Below are 20,200 nucleotides of genomic sequence, written 5' to 3' on the forward strand. Positions count from 1 at the left end.
GGCTTGGAGATTGTGTGATATGACAAAAACCTTCAGATTACAAATCCTTTATAAACTAAATGCTTTATTAATTTTGAGTGTGAGTAGATAGTTATGTGTAGAAAAGTAGGTAAACCAATCAGTTTATTTTTGTGGAAATGAATTTAGCAACATTTTTAGGCTAATATGAAACTTCAAGAAGTCATAGTAGGGACTATGTAATAACCAGGGGTATTTTGACATCATCCTTTAACGGTTTTTTAATGCTCCTTTTAATTTACAAACATAATCGTAACGCTTTAACGCCACTTATTGAGCAACATGCTAAATTACATGGTCACCAGGAGTCTTTAAACTGCCTGACTAAGACACGTGCCCTGCTGAAGTATCCCTGACAAAGTCCCACTGCACATCGGGGACGTTCTTGAAGCTGACCCTTGTGCAACTACTCTGGGCGAACACAAGAATATCGTGCATTGGAGATATTGAAGGTTGCATAAAAACGTTTGTGAAAATGTAATAGATTTTGCTTGATGTTGGAGGTTGTTTGTCTACGTATTAGTTGTTGCACTTACTGTATTCGTATCAGTTCGCTGCACTTATTGAATTCGTATTTGTTTACTGCACTTATCCTATTCGTAGTAGCTTGTAGCACTTATTATATTCGTATTAGTCTGTTGCAATTATTGTTTTCGTAGTAATTTGCCTCTGCACTATACTTTTGCTCTGGTTTATGCTTTAAGATGCTTGTTTAAGAAAGGAGATGCACTTATGACTTCTGGTGACTAGTAGTTCTCTTAAGATAAGATAAGATAAGATAATCCTTTATTAGTCCCGCAGCGGGGAAATTTGCAGTACCTATTTGAACACCTATGTTGAATACACTTCCTGTAAGTCGCTTTGGATAAAAGCGTCTGCTAAATGACTGTAATGTAATGTAATGTAATGTAATGGGCGGCTGTGGCGTAGTGGAGAGTAAGGTAGTTCTCCAATCAGAGGGTCGGTGGTTCGATACCCGGCTTCGGCAGTCGATGTGTCCTTGGGCAAGACACTTAACCCCAAGTTGCTCCTGAAGGCTTGCCATCGGTGTGGACTGGATGTTGATGAATGTTAGTTAGAGTCTGATGGTGGCACCTTGATGGTAGCCTGTCATCAGTGTGTGAATGGGTGAATGATATGTAACATACTACTGACTGTAAGTCGCTTTGGATAAAAGCGTCTGCTAAATGACTGTAATGTAATGTAATGGATGCTGGGCCTGGAGGTCATTGCTGACCGGCAGTGTTCTCTGCATGCATGGTAATAGCCTGGAGTCCTGGGAATCCAGCAGTCCAATCATTCTTAGATTAGCTGTTAAGTAAACACTTCACGTCCAGTCCTGTGTGCAGAGTGTGATCACTGTTAAGGCCATGGATGCTTTGTTGACATCAGGGGGGTTTGTGTATGTGGAGCACACTCTGTGCTCTCTCTCCCTTCCCCCCTCTGCGTGCGCGTGCGTGTGCCAGTCTGGCAGCGTAACATCTGTGCGTACGCGGTCGTGATTGTTGTGAAGATGGCGGAGGGGGAGACAGAGAAGGAATATGACACACGGGACGCTCTCGAAGAGCTCCGAGAGCGGTTCCAGGGTTTGACCACAGCTTTGAAAGAGAGCTCGCAGTCTCCTCTGGAAGCCTCTCTGCATTTCTGCCAGGAGTTTTGCCAGGTGAGCCCGTCCTCCGAGCTGCTCATCCCGGGCAGCCCTGCAGCCCCTCTGGCTTCCTGGCCGAGGATGCGCGTCTACGTTTGCTACAACAATGTAGCTAAGGCGCTAGCAGCCTGGTTAGCTTCTCTTGCATTTCAAGATAGGGAAAAAAACTCCGTGGTTTTGCACCATCCACCATCCACCATCCGTCCAGGAGATGTTTGTCTTATTTGCAAAAGTCTCGCTTATCTACCAAGGCAAGCCGCGGCGTCGGGAGCGCGCCGTGCACGTATTACTCGTATTTTCCAGGCCACAGAGCTAATAGATGAATGCTGCTAGCTGGTATGCAGGGTCCCCCTGTCCTGTGCGGTGGTCATGCTGTGCAGAAAACGGGTAGCTACGTTAGCGAGGTTTTCCAGGGCGAATGCATTGATATGCACTGAACTACACGTCTGTCCTCCCTGCAGAAAACACCATTCAAACTTTATAACTATGCATTGGTGGTGGTGGTGGAGGAATCCAATTGGTGTATGTATATTAAAAAAAAAAAAAAAAAAAAAGGTTAGTTTTGGTGAAGCTGCTTTATTGTGCAGAAAGAGCAATGCATTTTTTTTTTTCCTTCCTTTAGGCTCTTTGCACTGATTAATCCAGCTACTATGTTTATTACAGCTTTATAGTCAGCAACAACTACAGATGTTAGATGGATGTCAACGTTAGAGCCGATCCACTGAAGCACTGCTTTAAAAGGGAAAGTGTGGCAGTGGTCACTGACTCCATTACACATCCTCCTCATTAATGTTGCCCTGGCCATGAAAATACCAGGTCTCCATTTAGCTGGCAGGATTGGTTTTTATTGCACCGAATGGTTATTGGTTTGTTTCTGTGTCACATCCAGAGACATGCATTTCACTTATTTGGTTATTTGTGCAGAAGGGGACGATGGTTATGATCAGTCAGGTCATGATGGAGGTTTGTAACTGTGGGAAAGATGGAGGCATTAATGGATGTCTATGAATATATGCGGGGTGGAAGAAATGGAGGGAGTTTTTTGTTTTCATTGATAAAAGGTGAGGCGTTACTTGAGGTTGGGCATAAAGGAAAAAAAGGGGAGGATACAAAAGTTTGCTAAGCCACACATAACTTTGGTGCTTTACTGCCTTAGGTGTCTACATCTTGGCTGTATTATGTAATCAGTATATAATATATAGAATTTCTTTCCGTCCTTGATAGTTTTGTGAGGGTACGTCCCTTTTTCTTCATCTAAAAGTTAGTTGGGGCTTTTTGGTCAGAGGAATTAGATCATTGTTTTTTCACTAAACATGTTTGATTTGTCATGATTATGAAGCCTACGTTATGTCCTCACTACCAAGGCCAAAGTTGTCTTGGCTCTTATTATTCAAGGAGTATAACGAAGCATTATTTGCCTTTATGTAATTACACAACTGCTGAGTTGAGAAAGTATAAACATCTTTAATAAGGACAAAAAAAAAAGAAAGAAATTAATGCCGGAAGAGCTAATTAATTATTGATTAATCTGCAAGTTTAAAGATGAATTAATTATTTACAACTGGGATTGCCATTTTTTTCCAGTATGAAAAGGTAATGTCTCAAATAGTATTTTTTCCAGACAGTTGCAAAAAAAGGAAAGTAGCAATACTCACATTCGAAAAGCTAGAAACAGAGAATTTTCTGCATATTTTGCTTGATGAAGGACTAATTGTTTTAGCTTAAAATAAATGAGTCATTTAAATTCTCATTGATAGATTTAACATAATCTGGTTATTCTTTTTTCATTTTGAAGGTATTTTTCTTTCTTTTTTTTTTACACCTTGCTATAATATACTAGCATGCCTTATAAAAAACAATCCCTCTATCAGTGGCTTTATGGTAATAATAGTATTTTTCTGTTTTCCAGGTCCTTGTGGAAAATGCTGGCCGTTGGAAAACTGATGAGGATCCACTGCCTTTGCTGGAGGTCTACACTGTGGCCATCCTCAGCTTTGCTAAGGCCGCTTCCTGTCTCTCCTCCGAATGTGAAAACGTGCCACTCCTACTTGAAAAGTTAGCACTGTGAGTAAGAACTCTGACTTGGCTGTCACCAGGAATAAGATTTCCCGTAATCCTGTATTATTTTTCTCATTCTTTCTAACAATATCTTCCTTATGAGCTTGATATGTGTTACACATTAATGACACATAATACTTATATTGTATGTATGAGAAATCATCCTCATTAAGTCTTTCCTGTTATAGTGTAAAGTTGATGTGGCAAAGAATGGGTTTCTGGTTTTGGATGTGCACATGACATTAGACCTAACATTTGCTCTGCAGTTCAACTGGTGTAGTTTTGTCTTATGCAGGCTGCTTAATGGTGACTGCATAGACAGACAGCAATCCTTCACGAAAGATGCACAATATTTGACATTGAGAATAAAACAAAAACACTCCCAAATCCCAAAGTAAATTTTGATATGTTGAGTGTTTAAATACTATTCAAACAGTGTACAGGAACTAGATCACTTTTCACACAATGTCCTCTCGAAGTAGCGAAGAAGGCAAAGTCCTTGAGGCTGTAATTAGAATAGAAATGTAGGCTAGCTACAGACTATACTTTGCACATGGAGAGGCAGTGCACACACACAAATACAGAGGCAACAATTAATAATGACAAGGTTGTTTCTTTTTTTTTGGTAAATTATTGATCATGATTACTGATCCGCCCACTCGGAGCCGTTTTTCATTACAACAATATGAAAAACAACAGGGACTATCTAATAACACCTACACCTATATTGATCCATGCAACTTAAGTGTCTCACTGCTGTTGATTTACACTCCTATTTCTTCCCCGTTTGTCATCTTTATTATATTTCCAAAATGCCACACTGACTTTACAGCCTGACACTTTGTGAATAGGTGCTCTTGTATGGCTCCCCTTAATTTGTGGAGTGTTTGCACAGCCTTGACCTAAAACTATGTCTTTAACAAATGACTGTGTTGGATTCACAGGAGCTGTGCGGAGCTGCTGCTCTTAATGCCCCAGCATGTCCCTGGTGCCTTATGGGAGGAGTTTCAGTCATCCATGAAGGTCAGTATTCTCAGGGACTTTTTTCAAAGCTTATCTTTGCAGTGATAAGCAATAAAAGTTGCTTTAGTTATTAGAATGCATTTGGTTTGGCTCATCATTGAAAAGGAATACAAACATACGAGCTGAATGTTTGGATCTGTGGGAATCTCTTTACATGAACGAGTTTATATGAAATGTCTTTTTCCCTGTTGCTTTTCAAGTAATGTTAACTGTTGAATGGTGGCACATTCACTACAGCAATATTGTCTTAACGGTTATTTTAGACTGTGGACTGTATGACTCACTGAAATATTAGTTATTATGTTACTACATCTTTATTTATCTTCTGTTGCAGTTGGCACACAGCCTCTTGCAAGAAAGTGGGAGCACACAGCTTTGCCTGCTTTCAGGTCTGGCGCAACAGGATGGCGTTTGGTCCAACAACACACTGAGCAGCATCCTGTCCAATCAAATCCCTCAAACAGAGCAAGGTTAGTTCTTATTGGGTTTGAGGATCGCACCGTGCTGACTTGTACAGCTTTAGTTATATGAAATTCTAATTGTTCAATGTGTGTATTATACTTGTCTGCATCTCATCTGCAGTTTCTTACCTTTTGTCCCTTTCTTTTTTTTCTTATTGTTTCATAGTTCATGAGTATCTTGAGTTGGAAGGTGCTACGCTTCTGAACATGAGAATAAAGCATCTTATCAAAGTGGAAAGTGTTGATAAAGCTGCTGTACTCGCAAAGATGTGCTCAGAGTATCCGGGATATGAAGGAAAAGGAAACTTCAAGCAAACCTACTTGCTTTGCATCTGCATGACTAAAAGTCAGGAACAGCTAATGGAAGAGGTAAGAAATGACACACAGTAACACAGTTACTTGTACAAACGAAGTGATTACATGTAACATTCGAACAAGTGCTCAAAAGCTTATCGGTGATGTTATATCTTAAACCCAGCAACTATACCAATCAGCAAACTGAAAATTGAGGCTATTTTTTACTCTTAAATGTTTTTTGTGTAACATGAGACAGATAGTCTTTTTAATTCATTAGAATTAACAGTGTCTTTGAAATGTTTTCTCTCTGTACGCCTAATAGATTGCCTCAATAGACTGTAAAGATGCTCTTGAAATGATTTGCAACTTGGAGTCAGAAGGAGATGAGAAAGGAGCTCTCTGCTTATGTTCTGCCTTTCTCAAGCGACAGCTACTTCAAGGAGATGTTTATTGTGCCTGGTGAGTCTTCCCGTTTGTTTCAGATAAATAATCTTGGAGCACTTATTAAAATTACAGTGGTCATGGAGCAAATATTTCTTACCCTCTCTGTTGAGCATATTGCAGAGGCAGATTGTGTTTGAAGGTTCATGTCTCTTAATAGCTTAGTGCTTGAGAAGAGATAGGTCAGCTGTGAATGAATGGCTAACACTCTTTAATACAGCAACAGTTGAAGTTAAAACTATGTAGTGCACATTTAGATTTGTGGTCATCTGTAATCTGAAAAATTTCAAATAAAGTAATCAGAAAAAAGAATCAAAAGATTTATCAATAATTAAAATAATCGTTGTTTTGTTCTAACAGTTGTGTTTGGGATGTTTTGCAGGGAACTCACACTGTTCTGGAGTAAGCTACTAATGCGTATAGAGTCGTCAGCTGATGCATTTCTTGGACACAGCAAAGCGATGGCTCTTCTCTGTAGAAGCGTCTGTCATATTCTGTTCCTAATCAAAGTAATCCAAAACGAGGTGAGAGAAATAGACTACACATCTGTGGCCGATAGAGGAATCATTACAACTAACCATTCACACCAACAGTGTCTCATAAAATACTAGATCTGTTAAATGGGCCTGAAAATAAAACCCATGGCATTTTTTGTTTCTTTATTATTTCCGTAGATTGGAGAGGTGGGGCTTCCAGTGTGTGTGGAAATGTGCATTCAAGCTCTGAAAATGACATCCGGTGACCATAAAGATAGCAAGTCAACCATGTGCAAGACTATTTCCTGCCTCTTGCCAACTGATCTAGAGGTTAAGCGTGCATGCCAGCTGACAGAGTTCCTCCTCCAGCCTACCGTTGACTCGTATTATGCTGTGGAGTCACTGTACAACGAACCAGACCAAAAGCCTGAGGAGGACGAGAGTCTACCAGTGCCCAATTCATTACGCTGCGAGTTACTGCTGGCCTTCAAGACACAGTGGCCTTTTGATCCAGAGTTTTGGGACTGGAAAACACTGAAACGCAACTGCTTGGCACTGATGGGAGAGGAGGCAGCTATTGTGTCATCTATTGACACGCTCAATGACACCGATGAACAGGAGGTGGAAAGTGCACTTGGCAAACTCCCTGAATACAGAGACTTGGAGGATTTTCTGCTAACCACTACAAATGAACTTAACGAAATCACGGATGAAAGAGAAAAAAATAGAGAAGCTAAAAAACTTCGGGAGCAGGGCTTTGTGTCTGCCCGGTTCAGAAATTGGCGAGCCTACATGCAGTATTGTGTTTTGTGTGACAAGGAGTTCTTGGGTCACAGAATTGTTCGCCATGCGCAGAAGCACTTCAAAGACGGAGTGTATCTTTGTCCAATTTGTGCTGACAGTTTTGAAACTAGGGAGATTTTAGAGCCACATGTAGCATCGCATGTAAAGCAATCTTGCAAAGAGAGACTTGCTGCAATGAAAGCTGCTAGGAAGGTAACCAAACCACCTCAGTCCCCTAAGAGTCCATCAAAAAATTCAAAAGTTGCTGCCAAGGTGAGCATTAGTCCTGTTAAAATTGAATCCCATATTGGCGACCAAATGGCGTCTCCTGTTAAGATAGAACAAACTACATCTGACACAAATATAAGTCAGGACTGTTTCTGTCCTGTCAAAAACTGTTCCAAGGCTTTCAAGTTTTTCCGCAACCTCATGGCTCACGTCAGATCTCACAAGGATGACGAAGAGGCAATGAGGTTTTTAGAGATACAAAAGCAGAAAGTGGTGTGCCAGTATTGCAGACGGCAATTTGTAAATGTCAGACATCTTAATGACCATTTGCAGATGCACTGTGGCAGCAAACCATACATCTGCATACAGTTGGATTGCAAGGCCAACTTTAACTCCAATTCTGAGCTTCTAATGCATAGAAAAACACATCCTGAATTTAAGGCCCAGTGCATGTTCCCCAACTGTGGCGAAGTTTTCAGTGAGGCCTACCTGTTGTATGATCACGAGGCTCAGCATTACCTTACTTACACCTGCCAAACAGAAAACTGTGGCAAAATATTCTACTCACAGTCTCAATTCTTGTCTCACCAAGAGAATCATGGTACAAACAATGCAGTTAACAGTTTACCCATCACAAATCAAAATCTTCCTGATACTTCAAAAGTAAAACCACAACCTGAGAGCACACAGGGCAATTTAGACACTTGTTCTGCAGTTGTCTGCATTGAAAGGATTGATACAGGTGTATACATGATGGAGGCATCAAAGTCAGACTCATCACCATGCAGCTTACCTGATCTTGGTAAAGAACCTCTTCCTCTGAGAGTGAAACACTCGATTGAAAGCATGCTGAATTCTGTGGAGAATCCTGAAATCACAGAACCGGAGAAATGCTACACTCCGCTAACAAACCCCACTCCAGCATCTTCTGATTTGAAACCCGCACCAGAGGCTCCTCATGCACACCATAATGTGGCTGGGCAAGGTGAGATCCCTCCAGTCGATCCTGTACCAAGTGCAACAAACCCTGTGGCAAGTCAACAGGGAGAGGGGCTTAATAATGTACAAGGCATTGAACTTACAAAAGCGATTCCACAAATCATTTCTCCAAGTCAAATCAAGACAGAAATTCCTTGTTCACTGCAAGGATATCCTTCCAGCTCGCCTGCTGTAACTGCTGGCAACGAGGAGAACCTGCATTGCTGCCCGTATAATGACTGCACAAGGGCCTACAGTACAAACAAAAGTCTGTCTAGGCATGTGAAGAAGCAACATCCTGAAATATTTGAAGATTGGAAATTGGCAAAGAAATACAACAAAGTGTCCAAAATTACCGCAAAGAAGGCACCAAGTGGGCCCGCTTCGCCGAGTCAGCCTCAGAACCAGGCGAACAGGCCGTCAAACCAGCCAGGAATACTATGCAACAAACCTGGGATGCAGCAAATGGATTACTCAGCGGGATCTTCAACCTCACCTGCCCAGTGTTATCCTGGATCAATGGAACCTGTGCCTATCACTCCAATGGTGAACCCCACAGCGTACCCATCATGGGGGAACCCAAATAATCCAGAAATGATGCAATCAGACATGTCACAGTCATGGTCTTCACCTCCGATGAATAACAGCTATCCAGATGCCTTCAATATGAATGAGTACCCCCCTCGGAGCTATCCTCAATGGCAGGCAGACCCTTATCAAACCACAGCATCTCTCCCGACTGATAGAGATCATTCAATGGCAGCTACACATGGTCCTTCTATGTCAAACGCTCCTTCAGTTTCAAGTTTGATGTCTCAATATGTCTCCAGTTCTCTGATGCTTGACAATGGAGGGCAAATACATAACGGAGGGCATCAGTATGGATTAATGCATCCAGAGGGCAGTGGAGACAGCGGGGATGTGGGGAAAAGCAGTGCAAGTATGACCAGCCAGTTAGATAATGGAAACAGTATCTCAACATTTGATAGCCTCCCTGAAGGGAGCTACCACACTCCTTATGCCCAGAGTGAAAACTCCTGTCTTACTCAAGACTCGTCAAGTGATATTCCAATGAAATGTCTGAGCCCAGAGGCCCAAGAGGCATTAAAAGCTACACATGACATAATCAAAACAGAGAACGTGTCCACTCCTTGTTATGAACAGATGGACAACTCTGTGGATGGCATGCTCAGTCCAAACAGTGTCATTCACACAGATTTCCCTTACGAAGAGGACTGTTCCAACGCCGACTGTGAGGCTACACCCGCAGATGAGAAGGCCGTTGATCCTGACATGCAGAAAGGAAAACGTGGCAGGTTGAGCAAGAGAACCAAATGGCCAGCCATCATTAAGGATGGCAAAGTCATCTGCAGGAGATGCTTCAGAGAGTTCACAAGCACCAAGTCTCTGGGAGGTCACTTATCTAAACGCTCACAGTGCAGACCTGTAGATGAAATCGACCTGACCGCTGATCTGCCGACATCTTTCCTTGATTTTCTCAATGACCCCCATGTCCCTGATACTAACGGAGCAGTATTCAACGCGGCAAATGGTGATTTCTCACAGGAATCTTGTAGCCTGACCACTTTGACAACCCCCATGGTGTTGAAACAGGAGCCCCAAAATACTAATATAATGGACTATTCAAACTCTGTATGCGTTTCCCCTGAAAACCAGCAACAGAAGGCCGGAGAGTTGGCTAATCCAGCCCTCGCTGGACATCATCAAGAGGATCACTTGATGGAAATTTCACATGCCTTTCAAAGGTTGGATTTGATTGAGGCTGCACAAGTGAAGATGCGGAGTGCTCTGTCATTGGAGCAAAATGTCAGTTATTCCGATACAGCCAAGGAAATTGAAAAAACTAAGATACTGAGTAAAAACGATGACAAGCCCTCTGAAAAGATCTCCAAACCGTTTAAGTGTGACCAGGATGATTGTGAGTACTCATTCATGACTAAGGAGGCGTTATTCAAACACTTGACAAAAATGCACGATTACTCCAATGAAATGATAGAAGATCTGAAAAAAACACCTTCCAAACTCTCTCCATATCCTTGTCAAATTTGCCCCAAAACATTCACGAGAACGACAGGTTTGAGGATTCACTATGAAAAAGTCCACCGATTGTCAAAGGCAGACATACAGAAGCTAAAGATCAGTGCTCGAAACAGGCGCGCATTCAGACTGAACAAAGATGACGTGATGATTAGCCGCGTGACGACTGATGCCAACTCCAGTCACACAACACAGTCTGCAGTTGTATTACCTACTATCAAACAAGAACCTCTTGACATTGAAATTGCACCTCAAGCAGACGATGAGAGCAATCCACAAGTTCCTCAAATCACTTCACCTGGAGATGCAGTTAAAGAGGGCTTCATGCCTGAGGTATCCTTTATTGCAAATCTACCACCACCTCAAAACTACATGACTGATGGGTCTTTCTGTGAGGCGGAACCATCAGTTCACGAAATAGCCCACGAGCAACCTAAAGTGGCTGTTTTAAACAGGAGTCCAGATGTGAAGCAGAAATCCGGCTTACTAGAGAAACTCAGTCCGGGTGGCAAAACAAAGAAGCAGCACGGACGATCAGATGCATCATTTAGCAAAGTCAAGGAGCCAATGTCCAGCCCTTCTTCTGCGTCTGCCTCATCCTCCCCAGAGAAACCCAGCAGCTCCAAAAACACACCAACGAAGGATGAGGCCCAGAGGAGAGACAAAGCTCAGAAAAGGTTGAGCCTCAAAATGTGTGAAATTGACAACGCCTACAGTCCGTATAGACCATATCGCTGTGTTCACGAAGGATGCACGGCTGCATTCACCATCCAGCAAAATTTGATTCTACATTACAGGGCCATGCATCAGGCATCCCTGCCCACGAGCAAACCTGAACCTGACGCTGAAAAGACAAGTGTTGAAAATGGAGAGGAGAGCCATCAGAGCATAGACAAAGAAGATGAGGTCAGATGTCAAGTGAAAAACTGTTCAAGGGTGTTCATGGGAATCACACGGTTGGTGCAGCATTACCTCTTACTCCACAAGTTCAGTCGTGACAAAGCCACCGCCATGATGGCCAGCATGAGCATAGGGACTTTCAACTGTGACCGCCCGGAGTGCGCTCTCCCCTTCAACTCGGTGGAAAAGTACATTGAGCACATTAAGAATTACCACAAGGAAATCGCCATCTCTGAGAGCGGCTCAGTTGATCAAACTTTCAAGTGCGAGTATGTGGAATGCGACCGTGTTTACACTACAAAATCAAACCTCCTACGTCACCTAATAAAAAAGCATGAATATGTTTATGATCCCAAAACAAGTGACGGAAGACGGACTAAATCGATGGGGCTCTTTCCAGGTGCTAATGGGAAAGAGAATGTCGAAAACAAATTCAAAGTGAAGAAGAAAAACACTAAAAAGAAAGATGGGAAGTCCATTGAACACTGGACTAGTTTTGGAAAGCCTACACTAAAATCACATGATGAAGCCTCAGCCATGTGCACCAAGAAGTCTGCACTGCAGTACCCGTGCATGATAATAGGCTGCGATGCAGTCGAGCGGGCTGAAAGAAGTATATTTAAGCATTACACAACTCATGGTCTCACAGAGAGATACATTGAAGACCACAGGAGCCAGTTCATTTTCTGCAAAAAGTACTCACGCTCCAGATTCAAAGATTCAAGTAAGTCTGAGGGCGCATCGAGCTCATCTTCCGAGGAGATGGAGGCAGATGACGCCGATAAACTAAGCGACCAGAAATCGGATGAGCTTGGGGATCGAATAGGCCATGACGACAGCAAGCTGTCAAACGACGATAGTGCAGAATCTCAAGCTTCCACTGGGACAGAAGGAGGAACTAAAAGAGGTCGTCCCAGAAAGCCGGCTTGTCCTACACCTGCGTGTCTAGAGAGGATGCAGACCCTTAGGACTCGTTCGACTGTTAACAGTTCAAGAGAGAACTCAAATCCTGGTACCCCTACAGCCCAAGATCAACGTGAGGACGGGGTTATGCCGGGGTCTTTCAAGCCTTTAGGACTTGAGGACTCTTTCCTTAAGTTCTTGGAAACCTCAGAGTCCACCCACTCTTCCAAACGCAAATTAAATGACAGATCTAGTGCTGAACTGCCGTCCAAAAGACAACAAACTCACAAACAGAAATCTGCAATGAAAAGTAGAATAACCGGCTGTGAAAATCTCGTCGACTTCAGAAATCCCCTTAATTTCAAATCAGTGAGCAATGTCAAGATTGTCGTTGATAAAACATTTTCAGAAGGTGCTGATCTTTTGCTAAAACAGCTTCAAGACATGAAGCCCATAGTCATAATAAAAAAGTGGCTTTATAGCGGATCATAACGATATTTTGTTTTCAACTCGATCTCACTCAGGATTTGAGAAGTTATGCTGCAGAATGGTTTGTTAATGCATCAGATTTCCAACTGGTTACAGTAATGGTCGCAGTTAATGATGAAATGGCCTATTTTGTACTTAATGAAAAAATGTCTTGGATGATTTTAAGTATGTATGTTAGTTATAATAACCAGGTAATCTATAGGGCATAGATTTTAGAAACATGTTTGTATTTATGCTTAGTACTGAAGATGTTTTTTTCTTTTGCTAAATGGAGACTTTTAAAGAAAAACTATGTTTTTATATATCCCTATGGGATTTCAAGTTCTGTTTGTATTTATTTCATCCTTTTTAAACACTAGTAGACCTATCTGTAATATTTACATGTCTTCCACAAAGTGTTCAATAAAATGTTACTGTTTCTTTTGTAAAATATTGTCTACAGACCTTTTTGTGTTACAGTTTATATATATATACACATATTCTTCCTAGATCTTTTCTTAAATGGAAAATGAATGCCCAGCATGTCATAATCAGCTTGATCATTGTTGAATTTCAGACAAAACATTAGAACAAGATCATTGAAATAATCTTTTTGTCTGCTGAGTTTCCTAATACAAAATCACACATTTACTGGACTGAATTTGCATAATAATAAATGCCTTTTTTGTACCATTTTGGTTTTTTTTTATTTGTCATCTGCATAGGAACCAACATAAATTTATAAATGTGAAATTATTTTACCTGAAAATGTTCTATTTTTTAAATATAAAGACACAACCATGTCTGACATGATGTAGGTTTAGAGGTATAGACACCCAACAGAATACAATATGCATAATGCTAACTAAAGACAGTTCATATTAAAAGGGGGAAAATAAATCCCTGTCCAGGTCACAGTTTTCATGAGATAACTAAAATCATGCAAAGTAAACTTTGCATCCTGATAGAAATGTTTAATATTAAATAATAGTACTTATACTACTACTATTGTATACATGATTACGTTATTAGTAGGGTTTGGGAGCATCAGTTTTACACGCTTTCCAACTCTAAGTATGAACATTAAACACTGCAACAGGACTCAGATTTAGAGCTGCAGAGCTGCAGACAGAGAGGCACCAACAGCGAAACCAGGGGTGTGTTCAAGACCAGCAATGATAAAAAGAAACCCACCGCAGCTAAAACTAGGGTGAGGAATAACGTAAAATAAAAAATAAAACTATGCTTAAAATCTTCAAGGTTGCATAAACTCATTTCAGTTTATTCACGACAGCTTTAATCATGCCTGGTAACTTAAAACTTAGACAAAGTGACGCTATAAACACATGTGACCGTTTTGGGGTTTTTGAAATCTTGAACACAACTCTTTCCGTAAACGTCACATTGGCGGGAAGTGGAGGCGAGTTTGTTAAACACCGCGCCAAGCAGAATATCAAACACATATTTCACTTTTATCCGACCGTCCGATCCTAAAAAAAATATATTAAACAACAGGTACATGCTGAGATGTCTACGTCATCTGTCTCCAAGGTAACGTAATGTTCTGACGTCATGCTGCTTAGAACGTTAAGCTTCACTCACCTGATGAATGAATAAACCAGCATGGCGTCTCTGTTTACGTTCATGGGGAACTGTCACGTTGCTCTTTCAGGGCTGCTTTGTTTTCAAGCCAAGTGCAAAGAAGAAGAAGACGACGCCTCTCAGTTTGGGTGAGTTGTGATAATGTTTTTAATAGAAGTATGCTTACTTCAGATGTCCTGACGTTGTTGTCTTTTCCTCCACAGAGGATCATTTCATCAATGGCTGCGATGGCTCAGAGAACAGTGGGACACGATTCAAACTTTGTCAGGATCTATGGGACAAAATTAAAACGGACACAGAGGTGGTTATACATTACATTACATTACATTACATTACATTACAGTCATTTAGCAGTCGCTTTTATCCAAAGCGACTTACAGGAAGTGTATTCAACATAGGTATTCAAGAGAACTACTAGTCACCAGAAGTCATAAGTGCATCTCCTTTCTTAAACAAGCATCTTAAAGCATAAACCAGAGCAAAAGTATAGTGCAGAGGCAAATTACTACGAAAACAATAATTGCAACAGACTAATACGAATATAATAAGTGCTACAAACTACTACGAATAGGATAAGTGCAGTAAACTAATAAATTCAATAAGTGCAGCGAACTGATACGAATACAGTTAAGTGCAACAACTAATACGAGTGCAATACATCATAAGCATTACACTGACTGAATATATATATATATATATATATATATATATATATATATATATATATATATATACTTAATATTTCAATCCTCAGTAGTGGTGTCTGGACATTATACACAACTAAAGCAGTGTCATTAAAAACAACCAGATGTGCTGGCAAAAAACAGGAGATACCACCTTAGTAGGTCCTTTCCACAGCAGCCATTTTGACGTGTTGCCGGGCAAACACAGGTGTAATTATTAACATTAATTATGGACCTGTTGCATTTAGGTGGGCCAGGGCACAATCAATAGAATGGGGGACACTTATTTAATCAATTACACCTGTGTTCACCCTGCTATGAAATGCCAAAGGGGCTGCTATCAAAATGGCCTAATATACAATTGAACAGTGCATTATCAGATGGTTATGAAGGTCTCTTAAACAATTTCTACATTTTGGTAGAGAAGAGAAGACGTTCAATAAACCTATCTTCTGCTGTATGTGAGGCTTTACAGGATGAACTCAACAGGAACATCTTGGACAGCTTGCTGGACTTCACGAGGAAGTGCTCTTCCACTCGCCAGCACAGTGACTGGGCATCAAAGATGAGGGCCAGTGAGATTCCCACGGCGGCCCTTGTGCTCGGTATGTTGTAAAAAGAGGCAGTTACATTTGAGATCTGCTTATTGATTATCCAAACAGCCAATTTAAAATATAATGGAAACAAATCCTTTCCATCCTCCTTTTAGTTCCATCAATCTTGTGTTATGCCTTTTGAGCGTTTAAGCTTAATCCTACATTGAGTCATACATTTTGTCTGCCTTTTTCCTCTTGATGTCCTCCATAGGTGTGAATGTCCCGGACCATGACATGACCTTCCAGAGTCTGTCTGACCTGCTCCAGCAGTCTGTCACTCCTCATGTGGCCTCGGTACAGGCCAAAGAGTGCGGAGGTAAGGGACTCAAAGGATCGCTTTGCTTTTTGATTTTGAAGAAGTATCTTTAGATAGTAATGGTTATTTTGTCATGTACCATCAATACAGTTTTTTGTTGTTTGCTTTTATCATTTCAGCATTGAAGCATCTGATGAAGAGGGTCCTGGAGAGGTTAATGGACACTGTTGTGACTGTGGATGATGAGGAAGAGGAGGAGGCTGAGCAGTCTGGCACTCAGCTCAACAAGAGCGTTCACTGCTCCCTCAGTACACTTTGTGCTTGGTACAATTCAAAAACAAGGGTGGGCACATAAAGCATAACTAGAGTACATGAGTTAACATTTCCAATTGGGTGCATAAAAATAATTTGATCACCTGAAATCACTTTTGTATTTCAGAAAGACAACACCGACACTCCTGGAAAGAAGCGTAGTTCTCCTGTCAGAGATGATCCGCAGCAGCAGCCCATTGTGATTATTTTCAAAGACTTGGAGGCTTTCAACCCAAAAGTTCTTCAGGACTTTATACTCATCTGCAGGTAACTAGAAACGTTGAGCTTGAACAACTGAACTGTTTCCTTGTAATTGTGTTCCAGTTTTGTTCCTTTTTTTTACAGAATTACAATAAAATAATTTGGCAAACTTTGAAATCAGTCTGCTTTTGTATCCACCTAAACCAGTTTTAAACAAAGTGACCCACTGAGGAACAGTTCATCCATCATGTTCTCCCTTCCACAGCCGGTACATTGAGCGTCTCCCACTGATGTTCATCTTTGGTATCGCCACATCACCCAGCACCATCCAGCACATGCTGCCCCACTCTGTGTCCTCCCTGCTGTGCATAGAGCTCTTCCAGTCCCTCTCCTGTACACAGCACCTGGCCACAGTCATTGACAAGGTAGTTTTTCAGTCTCACATAAAGTACACAATAAATACAACTTCTATTCACAATTAAAACTGTTTCTTTTGAGTTTTTCTCCGATATTTAACTACCTACTTTTGCAGGTATATAAGAAGAAAAAAATCTACATATTTTCTGCTGTTCTCTATTATTAAGATTTTATCAAGAGTTTTTGTATTGTGTTAAGAAGTTCATTGTATTTTTTTTGTCTTGTCCATGTTTCCAGTTGATCCTGACACCTCAGTTCCCTTTTAAGCTCAACGGTAAAGTGATGCAGGTTCTGATCAGCATCTTCCTCTACCACGATTTCTCAGTGAGAAACTTCATCAAGGGCATTCAGGTACAGAGTAGCTTTTAAATAATAATTCAATATGCGTCTTATCGGCGTATCCTCTGTTTGTCTCGTTGTCTGTACATCTGTTAGAGATAAGCACATGTGCTAAACAAACTCTCTGCTCCGTCTCGGTGCAGCTGGCCCTGCTGGAGCACTTTCACTCTCAGCCTCTCAGTGTGCTGTGCTGTAAAAAGAAGACGGCTCTGCTGAATGTGACGCAGCTTGGTCAACAAGACTTGGAGAGGATCAGGCAGCTGCAGTCGTTCAAAAGGTACACATGCACTCAAACACAGACAAACACGCACACGCACACGCACACACACATATGCACAATTGGTTTGCAATGATTCCAAGTGGACAAAACCTTAAACTGTTTAAATAAACCAACCAAAACGCAGGTAAGTTTTTCATGTGGGTTGGTAGCTTGTTGTATTGGTTTGGTTTACCTTTTCGAAAGTAAAATAAAGCCTTTAAATCAAGTCAAACCTGTGTGTTTTCCCAGGTATGTAGAGAAGCAGGAACCTGAGGCACAAGAGACTCTGTTAACAGATGACACTCATTTAAAGGTACATTCTTTGTTTTATCTCTGCACCTGTGGCATTAGCCAGAGGTTATTGCACATACCTGGACAGAATCTAATGCTTCAGGTTTTTTCTGTTTTTTAAGGAGGTGTGTCAGAGGCTCATAAAGGACCTTCGCAAATATCACAAGACCTATTACCCCATCCTGAGATGTCTCCATACTCTGACCTCTTCATTACCTCGGTATCCCCTCGGAAAACAGGCAAGACTTATGCTGCTTTAGAAGTGTACAAAACAAAAGTTGAAAATACTTCTTGTGTTGAAATAATAGTGTCAGGTTGTTGTTTTTTCCAAACTGACTTGATGTATCACCGGATTATCTGTGTGTTACAGATCAGAGAGCTTCATTTAATATGTCTGGAGAAGAACATATGGGAGAATGAGGACTACCAGTCATCCATGAAGCTTCTGAAGTAAGTCTGGATATTTAACTTGTAGGAACAACAAATGAACAAAAAGTTCCTTAGCCAACTTCATTTACACATTTTACCACTAGATGACAACATATTCAAGGATATTGGGATTGTTGTTGCTCCTCCTGGTGGCCAAATAGCCACTTGTATACAGTAATACAGAACTGTACCTTTTCACACTGGCTTTTATTGTAAACAAACCAGACGTCAGTCCACAAACAACCCAGTCTGAAGTTAACCCCCTTTGTGTGCCACTCATGTTTAAACCTCCTGTGCTTTCCCCCCCAGGATGATGGCTAAAGATCAGCTGTTTGCTTTGCTACAGAGGTGTGAGGAGATTCTGCAGCCTGTCAAGTCAAAGAAGATGAAGAACGCTCTCGTCCAGCTGGAAGACATGCTCGCCAAATTTAAGCAGTTGGACAGTAAGTATTAAAAATGAAGCGGAGCACCCACGCAACGTTATTGTGTGAACAGATTCTTCCCCTCCCTCATTTTTGCATTCACCGTGGGATTGTTTCTGTTCTAAAGTAATACTCTCCTCCTTTTGTCGTGTTCTAAACAGCAGTAGCTGCTGAACCCCCCCCTCCTCTGGAAGACAGCATGACCTCTCCACTGAAAAACCTTCAGAAGAAAACAGATCTGTTCCAGCTGCAGAAGGTTTTTATTGTTTTATGAAGAACGTCATCTTCACAGCATGTGGGTGAACAGATTTTCCACCTCACTGATGTCTTTGATTCATAAAGTGACAGATTGGAAATTCTCTTATTTTAGACGCTGCTGGAGATGAACGAGTCTCGGAGATCCAAGAAACTGAGTCCGTTCGAGGCTCTGCGAAATGAAGCGCTTGATTTTATCGACAGCTTAGTAAAGTAAGACATTTTATGTTCTTGCTCTGCTGAAAGTGTAACAATTTTCAAACAATTAATAAATTACATTACTATGATAGAAATGATCTCTCTCTCCCACCCAGGAGTCACCTGTCTCCCCCGGAGTCTCAGACACTGTATGAGGTATACTACTACACTTCTTCTGCCACTGTGAGACGCCACCTGAACGCAACACCTCGCACCTCCATTCAGGCTGCACTCAACAGTCCCTACTACTATCTTCAGGTACACACGCTTTTCATCTTAGCAAGCATGCAGCTATCTAATCACGAGCAATGAAAGTATTTATTGGAGCCTCTTCTTCCAGAATGACCGCCTGAAGACCGAGGATGGGGTTGTCTCTAACGCTGCTCCAGATATCTGCATCGTGTACAAACTCCATCTGGAGTGCGGCAGACTGATAAACCTCTACGACTGGCTGGAGGTAAGTTTGTTTACAGAATAATGTGATAATTGTCTAATAAAGTACACCAACCAAAAGGACAAACAAGAGATGATAATGTTTATACAGTGTACCTTTTGCCCTACAAGTTTGATGGTTGGAAGTTTGTTTTTCATTCTCATGAGACGTTATTTATCCCAAGGATCGATGTTTCACGTTATTGATCTGAAAGTTCATTATTGGCCAAGAATGGTCCAGATACAGACATGAAAGAAACCCTGTGTTTATTTGTTTTCAGGCCTATGCCATTGTGGTTTCTGCTGCTGAGGGCAATGAACCAGATTCTGAAAATTTCGGGAAAGTGGATGATGTCAAACAGTATCCTTCCGTAACTTCATCTACAAACATGTTTTTCTTCCCACCATTTTAATACTTATTGTTTTGCTAGTTTCTTTGACAGGGACGTTAAACAAGTTAGTTCAAACAATGAAGTGATTTTATGTAAATGTTTTACTTTTGCCACAACTAATAAGTTGTGTTCCTTAGCATGTTCTCTAGCGCTCGATTCATCCGAGCTGTGTCTGAGCTCGAATTTCTGGGCTTCATAAAGTCCACCAAACAGAAGACTGACCACGTGGCTCGACTCACCTGGGGAGGCTGCTGACCAAGAAACCACTCCTTAATGTACATCAGCCTCCCTTCAGTTAAGCTCTTACTAAACTTGACTTGGATTTATATTTTGTACTGTATTTTCCCCTCTAATAAAATATATGCGAGTACTGTCT

General features: G+C 41.3%; 2 protein-coding genes across 3 annotated transcripts; both read left to right on the forward strand.

Annotated features, from left to right (window-relative positions):
* Positions 1-1,498: 1,498 nt before the first annotated feature.
* On the forward strand, positions 1,499-13,385 carry znf292a (zinc finger protein 292a). Its single transcript, XM_054614361.1, has 8 exons — positions 1,499-1,681; positions 3,576-3,730; positions 4,669-4,747; positions 5,082-5,217; positions 5,375-5,577; positions 5,828-5,964; positions 6,329-6,470; positions 6,621-13,385. The coding sequence occupies exons 1-8, from the start codon at positions 1,532-1,534 to the stop codon at positions 12,762-12,764; spliced, it is 7,146 nt and encodes a 2,381-aa protein (XP_054470336.1). The 5' UTR covers positions 1,499-1,531; the 3' UTR covers positions 12,765-13,385.
* A 723-nt stretch (positions 13,386-14,108) lies between these two features.
* On the forward strand, positions 14,109-20,199 carry orc3 (origin recognition complex, subunit 3). Of its 2 annotated transcripts, none has more exons than XM_054613729.1 (20): positions 14,109-14,291; positions 14,413-14,470; positions 14,546-14,643; positions 15,492-15,630; positions 15,833-15,937; positions 16,057-16,220; positions 16,317-16,456; positions 16,656-16,815; positions 17,045-17,158; positions 17,290-17,423; positions 17,655-17,718; positions 17,819-17,935; positions 18,067-18,146; positions 18,435-18,568; positions 18,709-18,803; positions 18,918-19,015; positions 19,117-19,258; positions 19,341-19,457; positions 19,714-19,793; positions 19,974-20,199. In XM_054613729.1, the coding sequence occupies exons 1-20, from the start codon at positions 14,268-14,270 to the stop codon at positions 20,077-20,079; spliced, it is 2,169 nt and encodes a 722-aa protein (XP_054469704.1). In that variant the 5' UTR covers positions 14,109-14,267; the 3' UTR covers positions 20,080-20,199. The 2 variants fall into 2 exon arrangements, with proteins under 2 accessions (XP_054469704.1, XP_054469705.1); XM_054613730.1 differs by having other exon boundaries at positions 15,501-15,630.
* Position 20,200: the final 1 nt, after the last annotated feature.

Source organism: Anoplopoma fimbria, chromosome 15 (genome assembly GCF_027596085.1).
Source record: "Anoplopoma fimbria isolate UVic2021 breed Golden Eagle Sablefish chromosome 15, Afim_UVic_2022, whole genome shotgun sequence".
Taxonomy (NCBI): Eukaryota; Metazoa; Chordata; class Actinopteri; order Perciformes; family Anoplopomatidae; genus Anoplopoma; species Anoplopoma fimbria.

What these genes read in the sequence shown, in the direction of transcription:
- orc3 (XM_054613729.1), top strand. Translation starts at nt 14,268, where the DNA reads ATGTCTACGTCATCTGTCTCCAAG. An exon ending in GACGACGCCTCTCAGTTTGG is followed by an intron (nt 14,471 to 14,545) that starts GTGAGTTGTGAT and finishes TTTCCTCCACAG; the next exon opens with AGGATCATTTCATCAATGGC. An exon ending in ATCTGTTCCAGCTGCAGAAG is followed by an intron (nt 18,804 to 18,917) that starts GTTTTTATTGTT and finishes CTCTTATTTTAG; the next exon opens with ACGCTGCTGGAGATGAACGA.
- znf292a (XM_054614361.1), top strand. Translation starts at nt 1,532, where the DNA reads ATGGCGGAGGGGGAGACAGAGAAGGAATATGACACACGGGACGCTCTC. An exon ending in AGTTTCAGTCATCCATGAAG is followed by an intron (nt 4,748 to 5,081) that starts GTCAGTATTCTC and finishes CTTCTGTTGCAG; the next exon opens with TTGGCACACAGCCTCTTGCA. An exon ending in TCAAAGTAATCCAAAACGAG is followed by an intron (nt 6,471 to 6,620) that starts GTGAGAGAAATA and finishes TTATTTCCGTAG; the next exon opens with ATTGGAGAGGTGGGGCTTCC.